Genomic DNA, 19,525 nt, shown 5'->3' on the forward strand with positions numbered 1-19,525 from the left:
TGTAATTTCACTTAAGATGAACACCACATCTTAAGGATTGCATGGTTTTTCAAAGGGTTTTCATAAAACATAATGAGTCTCTTATGTTCAGATTTGATCCGAACGTCCGGACGGGTTGCATGTTAGATATACGTTCTATGTTGGAGGTTCCAAGTAGAATATAAATTAGGAAAACCTAACCTTCAAAGTGGTATGTGTAGATCATAAGTAGTTGATAAAAATACATAGGATTGCTAGGTGATGGTGAAACCCTAGTGTTTTCTAAATTTGATTTTTCCAAAACAGTTTTCTTTTCCCTTCATCTTTAATATTGCAAATTAAGTTATTTTTTATTAATTAAATTCGTTTTAATTTAAGTAGGTTATAAAACCAATCATCTCAACTTTTTGCTTTACAATAATTAGTTGGAATTAGGTTTGATTTGAATTATTTAATAATCCCTGTGGAGAACGACCTTGCAAGAACCGTTTATACTACAACAACTTTGTCATTCTTGCAAGTAATATAGGAGTTTTTAACCCGTTTGCGTGTGTGGTAAAATCTCTATCAACTTTCATACCTCATCTTTTAAAATTGACAATGTCATACCTCATCTTACGAATTTGTGCCAATGTCAAACCTCCGTCAGTTTTTCTGTTAATTTCTCTGTTAAATGCTGACGTGACCAAAGACAGGACCCACTCACTAATCCAACTGGATTAAAAAATAATTAAATATTAAAAAATTAAAATAAAATTATTATTTTTATATAAAATTGTGTTATCCACCCTCTCTCTCATCTCTCTCTATCTCGCCTTTCTCAGGACACTTGCATCCCCAAAACCCTTCCCACCCGTCCCCCCTCCTCAACCTTTCTCCCCCTCACCCTTTCTTCCCCCCGCTCATTGTCTTCCCCAAACTCAAAACCAGAACCACCCAACCCAGATCCCACCCCGCTCTTGTCTTTTCCGTCTTCCCCAAACGGTTTGGACCACACCCAGATCCGACAATCTGTCAACCTGGTGTACATCGTTCCTTTGTTCGACACCACCAACTCATTCACAACGTCCTCGTGCACCTTGACCGACTCGACGCAGCATCCACGCTCTTTCTCTCTCTCTCTCTCTCACCTTTCTCTCTGGACACCTGCATCCCCAAAACCTTTTCCACCCGTCCCCTATCCCCAACCTTCATCCCCCTCACCCTTTCTTCCCCCTGCTTCCCGTCTTCCACAAACTCAAAACTAGAACCACCCAACCCAGATCCCACCCCGCCCCCGTCTTCTCTGTCTTCCCCGAATGGTTTGGACCACACCCAGATTCGACAATCTGTTGACCCGGTGTACACCGTCCCGTCGTTCGACACTGCCAACGCGTTCACAGCGTCCTCGTTCGACACAACAGAGATCCTAGTCCTGCCAAATCTTCAGGCTCTTGTCCTAGGAGACTGAGTAAATCAGGACGGCGATGCCGATGACAGCGTCGACGTGTTGGATCCAGAGGCATTTCTCATGCCCCAATGCGGCGTAGAGGAGGTTGTGGTTGATGGCAAGGCAGGTGATTGAGAGGGAGGGGCAATGAAGCAGAGGTGGGAGACGGAGAGGTCAAGGGGGTCTAGAGGGGAGAGTTTCTAGGTGGAGAGGATAAATGGCAGCGTTTGGAGGGAGAGGTTGTGCAGAGAAGACGGGAGCAGGGGGAAGAAAGGGTGAGGGGGAGGAAGGTTGAAGGGGGACGGGTGGGAAATGTAGGAAGGGTTTTGGGGATACAGGTGTCCAGAGAGAGAAGAGAGATAAGCGAGAGAGAGGAGAGAGATGGTGGATCCCACAATTTTATATAAAAAATAATTTTATTTTTAATTTTTTAACATTTAATTATTAAAAATATATTTAATTCAGTTGAATTAGTGAGTGGGTTTTGTCTCTGGCCACGTCAACATTTAACAGAGAAATTAGCAGAAAAACTGACAGAGGTCTAACATTGGCACAAATTAGTAAGATGAGGTATGACATTGTCAATTTTAAAAGATAAGGTATGAAAATGTCGTTAAACCCTTAATTGAGATAGTTTTATGTAATTTACCTTATTTTTTTGTTTAATCGATATTCAATACATATTGGGGAATCTCAAACGTGGGGCCACACTTTCTCATATTTCCAATCACTTCTCCCCTGGAAATGTCAATTTCGGAACTGGAGAATAAAAAAATAAAAAATAAAAAAAAATAAAAAATCAATTTCCGAATTATTCACCAAAAAAGAAATCTTTTAATATTCCTTTTTCTTTTCATAGATCCGATTTATTTTCCACCAAAAAATAAGAATAAAAATACATAAAAACCTCTTATTTTGCTGTTTATGATATCAAAAGTCAGAGATATCAATCTCTCTCTTCTCTGTCTCTGAAGTGAAATCGAAAACATGCAGATTTTCGTGAAAACCCTAACCGGGAAGACCATCACTCTCGAGGTTGAGAGCAGCGACACCATTGACAATGTCAAAGCCAAGATCCAGGTACTCTCTCCCTCTAATTTCTGTTTTCTTCTTGTTTATTTATTCGCTCCATAATTTAGGGTTCCGATTTCTGGTCGATTGGGGTTTTTAATTTATTACGATTTTGTGATTTGCTTCAATTAATATTTTGTATCAGTGTTTGTGATTGTATACGTATATATATGTGTGTGTGTATGTGCTCCCAGGTTATACTGGGTTTAGTTTTGTTTCTTGAAAAGAGGAGTATTTAGGGACTTATTCTCTGTTGGAACAATTTTGTAGCTAGGGTTAATGTTTCTGATTTCAGCTATTGATGCACTCGGTTTTTGGGGGTTTAAAGTTATTGCTCTTGCCTCTGTTTTTCTGGTTTTATCCTTCTTGGAAGGGAAAAGGACAATCGAATTTCACCATGCCAGCCCTTTTGAGAAATAACTGTGTAAACTAATTTGTGTGGCAGACTGGCAATCAATTCCACCCAGTCTTCCATCGTGAGGCTTCTTTTTGTTGATTTTGTTTTAATTTCGTCTCTCAGAGAAATTTTAAGCCGAATTGTAGCCTTTGTGAGATTGTTTATGAAAAAGACGATACTTTTATCTACCGAAGAACAATTTTTCATCATGACAACATTGGCAATTTTTAGACTATTAATTATTTGTTTTCACGGACTTGTGGAAAAAACATTAGTCTCATAGAGAGATCAGTGGCAATTTTGAAGGCGAATCACATGTTAGAGTCATGATGTTTCTGTCCTTAATATTTTTTCATGATGTTTCTGTCCTTCATATTTTTTCTTTGTGCACATTAAAGGGAGTTCCATTTGTAGTTGTGGGATTGCATGGTAACTTGTATATGTTTGTTTTCAGGATAAGGAAGGCATCCCTCCTGATCAACAGAGATTGATTTTTGCTGGTAAGCAATTGGAAGATGGTCGAACTCTTGCAGATTATAACATCCAGAAGGAGTCAACGCTTCACCTGGTCTTGAGGCTGAGAGGAGGAACCATGATTAAGGTGAAGACTCTTACTGGGAAAGAAATTGAGATTGATATTGAACCAACTGATACCATTGACCGGATCAAGGAAAGGGTTGAGGAGAAAGAGGGAATTCCTCCAGTGCAACAAAGGTATATTTTCCTTTTGTTATAAAATTCAATGTAATTAAAGTAATATGTTATTTTAATTCAAGTCACTTCTGATTGATTATTTATATCTGCATCAGTTCAGTAGTATCATATGTTAATCATTTGAATTCTTTGTTTCTCATAAATATAATAACATTTTGGTTTTCATTCTTGTCGAATTTCTACTGTATGATGGATAAAAAAATGATGTACTGAATTATTCTATCTACGTGCTCTTGCTCTCATATTGGGCAGCGAGTAATGATTGTTCTAGCCTCCTTTTTGTCCTGTAATAATGCTGGAAGTTGTGCTTGTTCACTGTTTACTTTGAAATGCTCTCATTCATGATTTCGGCGTTCCACAGAACTTACATTTGATCATCTGGTGAGATTGTTCAGATTGATAGGATGCCCATGTTACAGTTGACTTTTGTTTCTATTCCTGTTTGGGATATTTTAGCTGCTGCTGCTGCCGACTTGTGTTTTGACAACAGATAATACCCCATGATTATTATTCTGTATATATATGTCTGAGAACTTCAAAAGAAAATTTGGATTTGAAAGTGCATTGCTTTCCTATTATGAAGTCTTGTATCGCTCTTAGCTAATGGGAATAATCTTCTTAAGCAGTATCCGTCGCATTATTGAGTTAGTTAACAGTTCTGTTCATTGCTCTCCCGTTGACATTTTTTCAGCACAGGTTGAGTGGTATACTTACTAAACATTTCAGGAAATGTTTTTCATGTTAACACGTTTTTTTTGATGTTTTGGTCATTTTCAAGTTCTTAAATTTCTTTCACATCGAGTACTGGCCAATTTTTTTCTGTGGCCAGTGTCTGTCAGTTGTAGTTCCACTTATTTGCTTCAAAGACCTAATTAATTTTATAAATTTTTGTAGGCTTATCTATGCTGGCAAGCAGCTCGGTGACGACAAGACAGCTAAAGAGTACAACATTGAGGGGGGCTCTGTGCTTCATCTTGTGCTTGCACTACGAGGTGGTAGTCAATAAATTGGATCCGGCAAACTCTTTTGTTCTGGCCTTATCGAGTCTTGATGCCTTACCAAAAATTTGAGTTGCATGTTATTTGTTGATAAATTCAAATACATGGCGGAAAGCCTGTTCTAAGCTGGTTACTGTGGACATAAGTATTTCTGTTACTCGCATATATTTGCCTCTCTCTCTCTCTCTCTTTCTCTCTCTTTCTCTCTCTCTCAGAAACTCACACATGGTATCGTATCATTGGCACGGGATGCCATGGTGGCGGTGCACCTGTGCCATGGAAAGCCAGCTCGTTTGTAAGGGCCATTGTTTCTGTTTGATGGTTCTACAAACAAAGACATATCCAAAGATTTCGTGAGGAATGTGATGTGATGTGAGGCTTCTCAAAGGCTCTTAAGCGGGTCTGCATAGAAAATTTTAGGAAGCGAAATGAACCGGTAAATTTGTGGCTTCTGAGACGAGAGATTGGTTTAAGCAATGGTGCACTATCTGGCCATTCTTAACGATTCTCAATTTAGGATTTAGGGTTAATAATTTATTCACAGATTTGTTGAGAATAATGTTGATGTAGGAATGCAAAACGGCTACTTTCAATACTCTCCAGTAAGTTCTTTTTGCCAAAGAAAGAGTGAAAGAAGGCACATGCAATGTCTCTCCTTTCATCAAGGTGTGATTCATTCTCAACGGTTGGAGACTCCTAACCGTTTTTTCTTTTATTAGTAAGATGAGTTGTCTTGGTTTGCAAAGGAGCGAATAGTCTTTTTATTGCAAGTATCACCCCACAACCCTGATCACACCCTCAAGAATATGAGGCAATAACAGAGCGCCCTATGTGTTCAAATGGAATTATTGATTACAGGAGAGTAGGTTAAACCTTACAATAAGCTAGCCATATTAATTTGGTTCAAATTTGCATTTAACGAGAATTGAACCTGAAACCTCTCAAGTATAAATAAAAAGGAATATTACTAGACCGTAGTACTCAGTGGCTAGGACGAGGGTGCTTTTAAAACCTTTGCAAAGTAAGCCTTAAGCAACTCTACCATTAGGACATCAAGGGCTGAAATTTGCAGAATTGTGGGAAGTATTAACAATTATAAGAAGCAAGTTAGTATTGAAAAGTACGTAGATTTAGTAGGGGGTTCTGTAAGCCTGCATTTGCAAAGCAACCAGTGTAAGTAGAAGCACTTTTAACGTTGGGAAGGATCTCTTTCTGAATGGCTGTTGAGTCCAAACTCTACAAAAAAAAGGTTCTAATAAGAATGCAAAACAATTCCTACAATATTAGCATCTTCTCTATCTCAGCATGTAAATCGTTGAAGATGATCCTTTCATCTACAAGGTACGTACTTCAGCCTATGGTGTTGTGTCGCTTGCTCCTCGAGCGGGGGCCAAGGAGACTTTTCACGGAGGTTTCCTCTTTACTCAAAGGAGACGGAATCAAGAGTCGGGGGCTTCTTCCTATCCTTCTCGGAGACAAGTTGGCTTGCTCTAGAACCCGGAACTGAAGCTCTGAAGGATAATCCCTCATGCAACCTATTCGCGGTCCAGCTCCCGTTGTCCACCTGCTGGTTAAATGCTGCGCCAACTGATATGACTTCATTCCCTTGTGTGAATCAATCCTCTGCATGATCGTTTCCTTTGGCACTGGCTTTTCATCTTCTTCGAATTGATCTTCTTCGAACAAGTTCAGTTTAGGGACCATGAAGTCTTCCTCTGTCAGGACTGATTCTTCAGCTGTTTCGTAACCATTATCCGAGGCAGAGTCTGGAAAGTATTCGCGACAGGTTATTGGTATTCCGTCCTTCAAAATGTCAAAGGCATCGTTCCTTTGTGGTATTTCGAGTTTGGCTATCTTTGAGCAGAATCTTTCAGGTAATCTTGACAGAATAGGATTGGGATTTTCTGCTGAGTTAGACTCCTCATTTCTTGAGTCAGTGTTATCTTGCTCTGTGCCTTCGTCTTTTGTTGTTGTGGTTTCTTTTGGTTTTCTTGGGCTGTTTCGGATGTTGCTGCTCTTCTTTGTACAGCCTCCTTCTTCGTCATCAGCTGGACTTCTCTGCAAATTGAAAGAGAATACTTCTTTAGTGAATTCCCTATACTACTACATAAACTCATCTTCTGAAATTGTAGAAGATAATTTCTCGAACTAAAACAATCGAAGTTTGCTGGGTGTACACATACATTAACATTTGTGAGATCGACGTCGTGTTCCATAAGGAACATTATAAATTCCTGGAAGTTTTCTTCCGTGGGGAGATAATGCCCACTGTGAGGCCAAACTGACTGTTGACATAAACCGAGAAAGAAAAACGAGATGATTAGTATTGTGTTAAACATAATCTCATTGGCAGTATAAAGGATTCGATCGTCTATACCTTCAGAATTCCTTGTTCCACTACTAATCTTCCGGCAGAAAGAGTGGCTCCGCCTGCCAAGAAACTCGAATGTTGAAACGTCCCCTTGCTCTTCTGTCCAACATACAAGGTCTTGGATGTGCTAAGCACAAATATCCACTTTGTGTCTTTAGGTTCTGATGTATCAAGAAAGTTTCCAATCTGCTTGTACATGAACTTCCCATCCTGCACTACAACTTCATAAGCCTCCCTTTCGGTCTGCAAAATGAAAGAAATCTTTGTCAGTAATTCGGTTCTCTTTGAAGGTTTACCATTAAATTGAAACCTTGGTGAATAAGTATGGACTGTTTCAAATTCCTACACAGAGAACTTAAAACGAAAAATCTTGACTGATGATAATGCTCACCGGGCCAAGATACTTGATACATTGCGCTTGAAGCTTCGACCTAGGGCATGTTTCATGGTTTAATTCTCTTCCATCTCCTATATCAAGCCTGCATTTTTAAGAAACAAACTTTCGTAACTACGAAATAGATGCTATACAATGTTCTTGGTTGTGATCATTATATGATTTCCCAGATTATTTACTTACCAATAGAAGAATGGCTGTTTACTTTCGCAATGGAGCCATCGTGCGTAGTAAAAGTGAAGATTATGGCCATAGCGATGTCTTGGATCAATCTGCTAGGAGGTAGGAATAGGAGTGAGAATATCCGCAATGAAATCTAGTAGAGTGATTGTAAGATATAGAACTTACTGCCTCAAGCCAATGCTGCAACGCAAGTTTACGCGCCCTTCTATCCTTTGACAAACCTTTTCCCACCTTCAAAAGAGTTGCAGCAACAAAAATTAGAGCCGTAATTTTACAGTACATAATGCAAGGTCACGTAGCTTTAATACTAACTTACCTTGGCAGCTTTAGTTCTTGCCCGAGACCAGCGAGAAACAGCTGTCTCAGGTTTCTGAATGTCGAAAAATGATATAGAGCTCTGCCTTAGTTCAGCAAAATCGAGCACCTTCCACCTACAAATCGAACCACAACAATATAAATCTAGGCGTACAAAAATATTTCCATTTCCTTTCATGCCGAAAAAATGGATGTCACAGCTCTTCAAGTTGCAAGTACACATGAATCAAAGCATACCATCTCTGCTCCACAAGAATTGCACAATCCGCAAGCTGTCTTCTGGTGCGAAAACTCTTATAAACTTTCTGCAGCTTCAATGCAGCCTGGTATTTGGGCTCCTTTAATGAGTTCTCGGATGTCTGCTGTTTCTCTCCAATACCGCTTTCTGCTCTAGCAGACACATTGTTTTGCATTTCCCTGGAAGGTGAGTTCGCTGAAATGGCGTCTAATTCCATCTCTTTCAAGCTAAGTGGTTCTTCAAAGTTCATCTTTACTGAACCAGGTGATTTCGTGGTTGTCGTTGGTTCTGAATCACAGCAGGTGTTGGAGCTCAATGACTGCAATGGCTTCCTCTCTTCTTTCGTAAGACTAACTGGACTTACATGAACAGCTCCACAATGACTATCTAAATCATCAAAATCTGCAAGTGGGCAGGATACTGGAAACCCCATTGACCACCAAGGAATTTATAGATATATAAATTATGCTACAAATAACCAAGATCTGTATCAACAAGATCTATGGGGTCTCTATACCTGCAAAAAATGAACAAATGTACAGAATTAGTTATAAAAACGTTACAGCATACGTAGTAATATTATGGCTCATTTCATTCCCAGGATTGGATTGGATTGGATTGGATTGGATAACTCATAAAATTCAAGGTATAGTGAAGGCAAAGGTGAATGATTTCCATTTTGAGGGGATTACACATAAACAAAACATATCGCTTCTGATCATGCTAATTTGTAGTGATTAGAAGATGTAAGTTTTCTTCATGAGTAATTTATTCTCTGCCTTCAAGTTGGATAAATTATTTTTCGTTCAACATCCAATCCTAAGCACCAGACGAGCCCGTGTTTAAACATTCAAGAATGGAGTTCTACCATTCTATACATTGATGGAGACATCCATCTCCTCCTTATTCCTGCTTTTCTACAAGAAATCCTAACATGGTACCTCAAAAGCCATTTTTACAACCTCCGTGCAAATAGCAAAAGGAGGCTTTAAATCCATCAAACAACCAATTCCATATTATGTAACTCCCATTGCAATTTTTCGAAAAACAAATTAAGAATTACGTACTCAATAATGAAGGGTAAAAAATAAGCGTTTACCTTAATCAGACACAGAGTCAAAACGAGAGATGACACTGATTTAAGACAAAGAATGAGGAGAGAGAAGCAAAGAAGGGTAGAGAGAGAAAGATGGAGGAGAGTGAGAGGGAGAGGGAGAGAGAGAGAGAGAGAGAGAGAGAGAAGAAATGGACTTGCAAATGGCAGGTAATGATGAGAGAGAGAGCGGGAAATATGGGAAGTTGAAAGTTGAAAGTTGAATGGGGTTCTATTTTGTTAAGCTTCGAGCTTAATGTACCTTCGTTTCCTTCCGTTTCTGGCTTAACACAGCACCTATAAGTTGGCTATATGCTATTCTTGCAATGCAACAATTATATATAGAAAGCTTGGAGTTAGAGAGAGAGAGAGAGGGAGTCAGTCATAATTGGAGTATGTTCTCCACACATGTGGTATTGACCACATAAGGAAGTTTACCTACTTATAATATATTTGAGGAAAATAGTGCAATCCAACGTAGTCATTTATATGTGTCGAACAAATAGACAATGTTAATACGAATAATATAGTCTTGATGAACTATCTATCTATTAAATGCATATAAATGATTAAACGATCTTTGATTTGATTAATTTTATAGTGATCTTTAAATGATGATTAAGAAAATGAATGATTTTCAATTATGAAATTCTATGAAAAAAAAATGCATTAATAGCAAGGACCGAACAAGGTGGTGCACCCCATGGGTTCAGCGCACGAACAAATCCTATTCTCCATACTTTAATTAGATTAGTATCAAGATTTTATAGTGACGACCAACGGTCTGTTACTATTCACATCAATAGTGTCCCCACAAGTGACGGGTAGTACAGGTCTTGTTGTAACTAGAAGTAGAATTAAGTATTATTTGATTTTCAATTTATCAACAAGGAATTCATGTACCTTAATGACTATTTTTTTTTATTACAACAATATATTTACACTAAAGGGTCGGAGACTTGGGTTCGACGACCTAATTGGTCAGCCATAATAATTATTTGTCAAATGCTCCATTCATGGGTGTTGAACTCAAGATATCTCACTTACAAATAGGAAAAATATTATTAGACGTAGTGCTAAGTGAATATACTTCACCACTATAAATTATAGATTTTTATGTGGATATTGTGTAAAATGAAAGATATTAGGGGAAGACCTTCCACTCATTTTTTTCTAATATAAACACCACAAACACATATATCTTATTTTGTTGTGACGGAAAATAAGCTTGTGTTTCTTTCCTAACACGAAAAGGTGCACACACCACAAGTTTTAGAGGATAATTATTAAGTACCCTGTCTTGGAGTTTAGGGTTTGTAATTCAAACTAAATTCGGTTATGACATGAGTTATCATTTACCAAAACCTACACCCTTCATAAAAGCTAACTAATCTCACTCTAACTATGCAATTAGTTGTGGATGTTAAAATTTTCCCCATATCTTTTCTTTGATTTTCATCTAGGTTTCTTTGATTTTACATCTTAGTTGAAGCTAAAAAAAATCACTAAATCGTAACATTAGTCACAACTACTTTTGATTTTGAAAAATATATAACGAAGTTTACTTGTCTGAGTATTTGGGGTCACTTTTTGTTGGAGGGAAGCTTCTCTGTGGTACTTCCTAGTTATTCCACAAAAGTCTGTGCTGGATCTGAGCCTGGAATATGAGATGTTTGACTCAACAAATAGTATCCTATCGATATACAAAGCTGCTCCCACTTTCTAAAATGATCTGTCGAATTGACTAATACATTCTTTTTGAACTTAATTTCTTTAATTTTGTAGACATAATAGATATTACAAACTGTGTTTAAAAAGTGCGCTGTGATATAAACAATTGACAGGTGATGAAATAGTGAGCTGTCATGAACAATTGACACTTAATAAATAGTGACATAAGAGAATCTCTTCAAATAATAAGTACAAATGACCAGATAAGTTTGAATTAAAAATCAAGAATTCAATTTCCTACCACCGTAATCTAAAAAATATTGTCAATCACGCAAATTCAATTTCTTTTGAGTTGTTAATTTATAGATATTTGGGACTGATGAGTGATGAGTTTGATATTGGTCGTCCAAGTTAACCTTTGTCGCATCTTTTTCTCTTCTCACAAAGATCGGGTGGGTGAGATTATTGACGTGGTCCATTTCTGAATTCTCAAGTGTACCATTGGTTTTTATTAATTTATTATTATTATTATTATTATGTTTTTGTTTTTGTTTTTGTATAGTTAATGGGAAAATATGCTATCATATTAACGAATTTCATTAATTTAATTATTTTCTACTTACGTCATGCATGGAAACTTCTTTCTATTTTTGAAAGCTGCATGGAAACTTCTTTGGTAGTATAATAAGCTACAAAAATCACCTCTACTCTGTTAGGGCCAGCTTTGAGATTTTTAATTTTATTAGGTTCTTGTATATGTATACATGAGATCGTATTTTAGAGTCCTTATGCACACAGTGACACCTATTGCACATGTCAAAGTACGTACTGACACAGTAAAATAGTGATATGAGAAAATCTCTGTACATAGTGAATACACTTGACAAAATAAGTTAGAATTAAGGAGTTAAAAAGTCAATTTCTTGTCATCATAACCTAAGAAATATTTTCCATTGTGCGAATACCACTCATTCGTACATGATTGGCATTAGCTAATAACTATGATTAGAGTGGCAAAATAAAAAACCATTCATTCCTTTAACATAGACACCTAAAGATAGGTCATTTGATTCAACATTTGGTTGTGGTTGATCCAACATGTGAAACTTTCTTATATTTCTCACACTTCCGTTAAAACGAGGGCTGCGGAAGAACACATTAATGTGTAAATCAACTAATTTTCCACCAAAAGTTATGTTTAAGCAATAAAATATGACTCTTTTTTCCTAACCTCTTAAATGCATAAAAAGATTTATATGACACGAATAAACATGGTTAAATTTTTGTGTGCACCTATGTCAGTTAAGTTGTCTCATAACTTTGCGAGTTTATTCTTGCTCACTATTCTAACTCTGAGAAGTCTCACCACTATTTCTATGATTTAGGCTTTTAACTGCTTTTGTGCCCCTTATAACTATATAATCTAATCTCACATTTATAAAATTAAAAAAAACCATAATATAATCTAAATCTAATCCATATAAACTTTATTTTAAAATAAAAACTTGTATAAAATAAATTTATTGTCACGTAACATTTTTAACTAATAATATATTTTTGTATTTTAATTTTTTTATATTTAATAAACATATTTCATATAGATTAATCTCCCACGTCGGTGTTTTATAATTTTTCTCTTGTTTGCGTTGCGACAAGAAATAGGCTCTCGAATGTGTTTCAAGCAAAGAGTACAGCTGTGTACCATCACTGTACGGCCTACCAGACCAATAGGATTTGTTTGGATTAAGATTAGAGTCGACTCTACGACCCACAGCTCTTGCTGTAGGTTGTAGCTTTCTGCAAAAGCACTTTTTTTATTCTGACCGAAGCGAATGACCAAGGTGTCTCGAACGTGCGGTTTTTTTTGGTCCAACGCGATTGTTTTTGTAAATCACCTACGTAACAACTCACACACTCGTATATGCGTAGTATTTGATAAACCAATTAACGAAATTATTTTAAGGAAAAATTAGTATTTAGTCTTTAGTTTCAAATGTTTATTGATTGAAACCTTATCATTTTTTAGATTTTGATCAAAGTCACCTAACATTAATGTATTAATGAATTAAATGTCATTTACATAATTTTCTAAAATAAAAATTAGTAATTGATTTAGGGTTTTAATACTCACATCCTTATTAAACTTCTAATTAATTTTCAATTCAAAAAATTTTCAAAATATAAAAAATAAAATTAGAATAAGTTTGTACACATTAATTTTTTTTATAAAAATTTCAATTTTTTAATCTTATATGTAACATTCATAAATTATTCAATTTTTTTTTCTAATCTTAAATGTACCAATTCTGAAATATATCAATTTATTATCTGCAAAATGTACCTTTTTTTTTTAATATAAAATGTACCTATTTTAGTATAAAATTCATTCAATCTTTTTTCTAATCCATTTTTTAAACTTATATGGGTACATTATTTGATTTGAGAATGTATCCATGTTAAGTTTAATAGAAGAAATTTAATAATGTTACCAAGCCTAATTTATATACATAATTGTTTTGAAAAATGTACCCATGTTTGGTGCAATAATTTTTTGGCTAGTTTTGATGAACGTACCCATGTACACACACACACACACACAATATATATTGGAGAATATAATTTGTCTTTAATATTTTTTTATCCCATAAATTATGAGTTTTATTTAAAATTTCATTAATATAAATAACTGTAAATTTCATTTTCAATTTTAAAAATTAGAAATACATTATTACATTAATGTTAGAGACTTCGATCAAAAACTGAAAACCACAAAGGTTTCAGTAAAAAAACATTGATAGTTAGGAACTGCATCCAAAGCCTCCCTTATTTTAATATGCATAGCATTGAATGATATGAAAATTAATAGTTGAGATTAAAAGTAAACGATTTAAACAGTTATGAAAATTAAACCTAACGGCGCAAACATTCATATCATTGAATATGATATGTAGCATTTTAATCACACTCACAATCAAAGAAGAAAAAAAATATGGACTTGGAAATTTCAAGAGGAAGCTTGTAAATTGGTTAAGTTGATTGCACCTACAACTTTTTTATTTCATTTATTCATTCTACACGTAACAGAAGACATAACACAAAGCCGAGTGCAATGACATTCTAGAATTCATATGGCCAACCCCATATAGTGAGATCAGGCTTTATTGTATCCATTCTGCACATAAGTTATCTGAAGTTAATGACATATGGATTTATGACATATTCTAGTTTCTTATGCCGATATTTACAATTTGACAGGATACAGATTCAGAAAATACTGACCGAAGTTGCTAGATGAAAGGGAAAAGGATGTACTCGGCATAGAAGAGATTCCAAATAAATCCGTAGTAGTTGGCAATTGCTTCCTGCAGAATATGCATTCAAACTTGTACAATCAGATGATGAACTAAACATTCTCTATCACGTTATCGGAATATTAAACATCGCAAAATAGTCGTGCTGAATTTCCGTATCACCTTGGTGTAATTCGCTTTCTCAAGCACCCAAGCCTGAAAGCACATAAGAATAAAGTATTATGTACGAGTTTAACATTAGCCATAAGCTCATTCAATGTTTATTTATCTACGAAAGGGGCACACACTGTCATAAGTGCCTATATGATGGGCTACAGTGGTTATCGGAGAGGTAAGAAACCCAAGATACGAACCTGGAAAACTAAACTCAGTGCCAAGATTGCATGCATGGGTATCATTAAGCTACGTCTGAATGCCTGCACCACAAGTAACTCAAGGACTTGAATGGCTATCTGTCCAAGTGCAAGGACTGCGCAATCATCTATAGGTAAACTTCAAAGGGATGCATACTCACCTCCGGCATTAAACTTGCTGCGAATACGGAACCAACATAATTTAGCAGCAGAAGCCCAGAACCAAGGAACGCAATGTTTTTAACTCCAAGTATTGTTGCAAACGTTGATATTTCAAACCTGCAATCATCCTAATTCAAATGAGTATCTGATGACATCTGTAATATTAGGCTTCAAACAGAAAATATTGGCGTATTTAAGCAAGAAAAGTAACAATATTAGTCAAGCATATTAAGAAAATTGAGAATTCACTAATTCAGCGACTAAGATCAACTATACCAGTATGGGGTAGAGGGTCCAAGATATAATGTGTGGTTCGTGTGTAAAATTAGTCAGACGAGAACAAACAAAAGGAAAAAGGAGTAACATTAAAACCGTAAGGGTATGGTCGGGGCCAAAAGCGGGCAATATCGTGCTACGGCAGAGTCGAGCCCCGGATGTGGTGGAGCCCGGGTCGGGATGTGACAATTTGGTATCAAAGCCAATCCCTGGCTGGCAGAGTGCCGACAAGGACGTCGGGCCCCTAAGGGGGATGGATTGTTAGATTCCACATCGCCCAGGGGAGAGGATCCTCTATGCCTTATATGTACATGCCTACCTCCATATATCACGAGGCATTTTGGGAACTCACTGGCTTTGGGTTCCATCGGAACTCCGAAGTTAAGCAAGTTTGGACTAGAGCAATCCCAGGATGGGTGATCCATGGGGAAGTTGCTCGTGAGTTCCCACAAACAAAACCGTGAGGACGTGGTCGGGGCCCAAAGCGGACAATATCGTGCTACGGGCAGAGTCGAGCTCCGGATGTGGTGGAGCCCGGGTCGGTATGTGACAAAAACTAATAGCAAAGTTTGGAACTGTTTTTAACCTTTCAAAAGTAACTTGTATAGATAAAAAATTACGAGGAGCAAGTATCAAATGAGATATCAGCAGCCACAAAGTAATTAGTCCTACAACTCACTTGCGGTCCCCCTCTACATCCGGAAGATCTTTTGTTATCGCAACAACCAAAGCAAACAATGTTACAAAGGTAGTGATAAAAGCAACGGCCGAGCTGCAGATAGAATTTGAATTTCAGCATTAGTATGTACAAAGCTAAAATATCTGAAGTATATAGCGAGATTCACAAGAAAATGCAAGCTTATAAGTAAAAATCTTCAGTTGTTCGAGAAAGATCGCTTTCTGTTATCTGTCATAAGTCCATACTCAAGGGTCTAACTTCAACAACTCCTTTTCAATCATGTACTAGTCCAATCTAATTTTGGAATCACACCATTGGTCATACACTATGCTATGGTTTTATCTGTATCTACATGACACAACAAAAAAAGGGCAAGTAACACACCTCCACTCAAATTGAAGCCCAAGGGCAGCTCCAGTGGCATAATATACACCGAAATTGAAAAGGAAACCCCGTACCTGCAATAGTTATTTTGTTAATCTCTTGTGACGTCCCCACTGCTGGAGAAACAAATGAAAAGATAATATTCATTTCACATATTTATACAAGAGATCACGGTAGCTATTTCCACAACACCATAAAAGCAACCACAGAGATCCTAACCCTTTTAAAACTCTTTACTTTTCAGGCTCCTTGCTAGTAAGTTGTTTAATTCAGACACATTAATTTTCAGACAGTCATATTAGTTAAAGCTATACTAATTCAGCAGGAAAGGGTGTTACACTATAGTAGCATTAGATGCTTCAGCCATATAATAATGTCAAACTACTGTTTTGAGCATAATTTTCATACTTGGAAAATTGTTTTGTTTCACTTGGCTTCTAAAATAAATTACTCCCTTCTCTGTCACTCGCCACGGGCCTGCTACCCTCCCCTCTTTTTCCACAAATTAAAAATAAAAACTTAATATTAGCTTTAATCTTTATTTGGAGGTTTTAAGGATAGCCAATGAATTTCAAATTCCACATAATACAATATCAAACGATTGAATTCTGAGTTGTACTAACTTTAGAATGGAGCCAAAACATCCAAAAGGAGCACATCATTGTATTGTTAGAATTAGAGAAGGTGTGAAAATTAGCAATACCGAGGCAATTATAAGAAAAGCTGCAACAGGAAAGCTTTTCATTCTAAGCGGAGGAACAGAATATATGGTGCCAAGGAAAAGACCAAGACAGTAGAGAGAAGTAATGAATGGCCCAGAGGTCAGTCCAACGATCAACAAGCCAGTCACCGCAAAAAATACCACCAAGAGCCATGCTGATTTAACTGAAAGATCCCCAGCAGCGATAGGTAAATAAGGTTTGTTTACCCTGAAACACAATGTAAAACAGGCAGAATCAGTTCAAAGAAACTGACATGAAATAACTTTGATGAATATGTCACACAGCAGGAGAACAGAATAGTTGACAGTTTAGCAAAAGGTCAAGATCATCTGGCTCTTCAAAGAGTAAACAACACTTTCTTAACAAGAGTCTCTAAGTCCGATGATTATATGCATCCACTTTAAATCTATGACGATTCAAGGCATCAATAACATTCTGATAAGGGCCAACTTGTGCAGGATCTTCAAAAAAAATAATAATGACCATTAACCCTTTTGTCGTTGTTTGGAACTAATATTTCAAGTTAAGGTTGTATAAATGTGTGCGGCGTACTTGTCAATTTTGATATCGTAAATCTGATTGATGCCAACTATATAACTATTCCCACATAGTAGAGCAAAAAGACCAGAGAATGCCTTAAACAGCAGAGACCACTTTATCAGATTGGAGTTCTCAATCAATGCTCTTGCCACCAAAGCACTGTGGACAAAACGAAAATCAAACTTGGTCAACTACAGCAGCACTGAGTTGGAACTTAAACTAGTTTACTAGCCAGTGTTATCCGTGGTAATTTACTTACGTAGACCCCAGAACTGTCCCATGTACGGTATGAGGCCTCATGAATCTCCAACAAGCATCTTTAAAATCTGAAACTTTGGTCAATACTGGATCAGATTCAGCAGCTCCAACTTGACTGCAGGCCTGGCCAGCATTCACTTTCACTTTAATGCCACGCTTGAGTCTCATAAACTGATAGACTATAGTCTATAGTGTAAAAAATTTGGATGCAACGATGCATATGGAACCAAACCAATTACCAAAAACATTCCAAATGAACAATCACCAAATTTCCTTTTCTTCTACTTGCATTTTCTAGAGTAAGAAAAATAGGTTCATCAACTATCCCAAACTTCTGACCAGTTTTTGCTGCTTTGACATGTTCAATATTAAGACTTTTTTCTCTTTGACAATGCGATACTCTATTCAAACCACTAACCCACATCCGTGTTCAACATGGATTAACAAACAAGTCAAAACTTCCAGTTCTGCTAACACCCACAGCTACATTTACACGGATTAAACTTCCAAATATATAACTATATATATATATATATATCTCTCTCTCTCTCTCACTAACTGGAGTAAAACTAAATAAACCCATCTGAAAAAAAAAAAACAATCAAATCTTTGTTGTGAATTTTGAGTTTGGAATTGTTTAACAGCTGCCAAGAGAAACAGCCCAATTGGAGCAATTAAAACTTAAGAGTGGAGAAATGCAGCATACCCAGATGGAATTTCGCCTCTTCTGGCAGCTAAGCAAGGATTTGGAGCTGCTTCTGGACACCCCAATTGAGTACAACTTTGTCCTGCAGCTTGAGAGAAAAGCAACCGATTTTGTAGTGGTGGACCGAACAGAAATTGGAGGCAAAGAGGATGAGGTGCTGCGGTGAGGTGTTATAGCTGGGAACCGCAGAGAAGAAAGCTCCATGTCTGGGGAGAGAGAGAGAGAGAGAGAGAGAGGAGGGAGAGAGCAGGATCGGATCTCCCCAACGTGGCCTTTTGTTTTCAATGATTTTACTTTACTGTTAATTGTGATAAAAAAAAAAAAAAAAAGAAGAAGTTTTCCGCTGCCGGGGTTCGAACCCGGAATCATAATCTTTGATTTAACCATTGCTACAGCGGACGCTTTGTGAAAACTTGAGTATTAAATGCATACAAATATGCACAAATGCTCAACCTGCAAATCCCCTAACACCCCTACACAAAAAAAGAAAGACTCCTCATCAATTGCAAGTGACATATAAGGGGCTGATGAATGCCTATTTAACTGAAAAATTATAGAGAAAATAGAAGAGGACTTGAAAATTTAGATACACGAAAAATAACAAATGAATGACATCTCGTTTAAGAGCAAATGGAGATGCATGGTATTGAACCCCATACCTCTGCTGCATGCAAAGAGAGCTACATCCCCAAATTGGCATTTTTTTTTCCAATGGTTTTATTTAACTATTGCTTGTGGTTCGAACCAGGAATCAAAATCTATGGTTTAACCATTGCTACAATGGTTACTTTGTGACAACTTCAGGATTTAATTGTATATAAATGTTGACAAATGCTTCACCTGTAAATGCCCCGGGACATATACAACAAAAATGAAAATCTCCCCCCTCAATTGCAAGTGACATATAAGGGGTTGTTGTGGGCATATTTAACTAAAAAATTATAGAGAAAGCAGGAGAGGACGTTGATAATTCATATATTTCATACATCTATACCATCTATTTGTAGTCCTTTTGTGATGTTTTTGAGTGAAACTTGTGCAATTACGTGTACTTTAGGATCAATTTGAAGGCAAAAGAAGTGAAAACATATCATTTTTGGAGCTGACCCTTAGTCAAATGTGGAAAGAAGTTTGGTAGCCTATTTGAAGTCCAAATAAAGGTTGGTTGCCTGTTTTAAAGCCTAAATAAAGATGTTAACTGTTTTGAAGTTCAAATAAAGAATTCAAGATGAATCAGGCTTGTTAGAGCATTTCCAAATGCGATGTCAAATATAGTATGTT

General features: G+C 36.7%; 3 protein-coding genes across 3 annotated transcripts; 1 reads left to right on the forward strand and 2 right to left on the reverse strand.

Annotated features, from left to right (window-relative positions):
* The first annotated feature begins 2,325 nt into the window (after nucleotides 1-2,325).
* Nucleotides 2,326-4,753, forward strand: LOC137745180 (ubiquitin-NEDD8-like protein RUB2). The gene is made up of 3 exons (XM_068485085.1): nucleotides 2,326-2,488; nucleotides 3,331-3,590; nucleotides 4,485-4,753. The coding sequence occupies exons 1-3, from the start codon at nucleotides 2,396-2,398 to the stop codon at nucleotides 4,594-4,596; spliced, it is 465 nt and encodes a 154-aa protein (XP_068341186.1). The 5' UTR covers nucleotides 2,326-2,395; the 3' UTR covers nucleotides 4,597-4,753.
* Nucleotides 4,754-5,938: 1,185 nt separating this feature from the next.
* Nucleotides 5,939-8,597, reverse strand: LOC137746273 (IQ domain-containing protein IQM6-like). The gene is made up of 8 exons (XM_068486348.1): nucleotides 8,089-8,597; nucleotides 7,853-7,967; nucleotides 7,702-7,767; nucleotides 7,537-7,625; nucleotides 7,351-7,438; nucleotides 6,966-7,202; nucleotides 6,772-6,873; nucleotides 5,939-6,646 (listed from the first exon to the last, which is right to left on the reverse strand). Exons 1-8 carry the CDS (start codon nucleotides 8,520-8,522, stop codon nucleotides 5,939-5,941), a joined length of 1,839 nt encoding a protein of 612 aa, XP_068342449.1. The 5' UTR covers nucleotides 8,523-8,597.
* A 5,084-nt stretch (nucleotides 8,598-13,681) lies between these two features.
* On the reverse strand, nucleotides 13,682-18,464 carry LOC137746082 (homogentisate solanesyltransferase, chloroplastic-like). Its single transcript, XM_068486143.1, has 11 exons — nucleotides 18,245-18,464; nucleotides 17,540-17,661; nucleotides 17,293-17,439; nucleotides 16,722-16,947; nucleotides 16,019-16,092; nucleotides 15,635-15,727; nucleotides 14,679-14,796; nucleotides 14,518-14,580; nucleotides 14,327-14,359; nucleotides 14,133-14,215; nucleotides 13,682-14,025 (listed from the first exon to the last, which is right to left on the reverse strand). Exons 1-10 carry the CDS (start codon nucleotides 18,446-18,448, stop codon nucleotides 14,141-14,143), a joined length of 1,155 nt encoding a protein of 384 aa, XP_068342244.1. The 5' UTR covers nucleotides 18,449-18,464; the 3' UTR covers nucleotides 13,682-14,025; nucleotides 14,133-14,140.
* Nucleotides 18,465-19,525: the final 1,061 nt, after the last annotated feature.

The sequence above is a fragment of the Pyrus communis genome, chromosome 9 (genome assembly GCF_963583255.1).
Source record: "Pyrus communis chromosome 9, drPyrComm1.1, whole genome shotgun sequence".
Taxonomy (NCBI): domain Eukaryota; kingdom Viridiplantae; phylum Streptophyta; class Magnoliopsida; order Rosales; family Rosaceae; genus Pyrus; species Pyrus communis.

Coding starts and splice junctions, on each gene's coding strand:
- LOC137745180 (XM_068485085.1), top strand. CDS start 2,396: ATGCAGATTTTCGTGAAAACCCTAACCGGGAAGACCATCACTCTCGAG. Junction 2,489..3,330: donor ATGTCAAAGCCAAGATCCAG/GTACTCTCTCCC, acceptor GTTTGTTTTCAG/GATAAGGAAGGCATCCCTCC. Junction 3,591..4,484: donor ATTCCTCCAGTGCAACAAAG/GTATATTTTCCT, acceptor AAATTTTTGTAG/GCTTATCTATGCTGGCAAGC.
- LOC137746273 (XM_068486348.1), bottom strand. CDS start 8,522: ATGGGGTTTCCAGTATCCTGCCCACTTGCAGATTTTGATGATTTAGAT. Junction 7,768..7,852: donor CAAGAACTAAAGCTGCCAAG/GTAAGTTAGTAT, acceptor ACTCTTTTGAAG/GTGGGAAAAGGTTTGTCAAA. Junction 7,439..7,536: donor AAACAGCCATTCTTCTATTG/GTAAGTAAATAA, acceptor TTAAAAATGCAG/GCTTGATATAGGAGATGGAA.
- LOC137746082 (XM_068486143.1), bottom strand. CDS start 18,448: ATGGAGCTTTCTTCTCTGCGGTTCCCAGCTATAACACCTCACCGCAGC. Junction 17,662..18,244: donor AGAGGCGAAATTCCATCTGG/GTATGCTGCATT, acceptor AATGCTGGCCAG/GCCTGCAGTCAAGTTGGAGC. Junction 14,797..15,634: donor GATGTAGAGGGGGACCGCAA/GTGAGTTGTAGG, acceptor GGATGATTGCAG/GTTTGAAATATCAACGTTTG.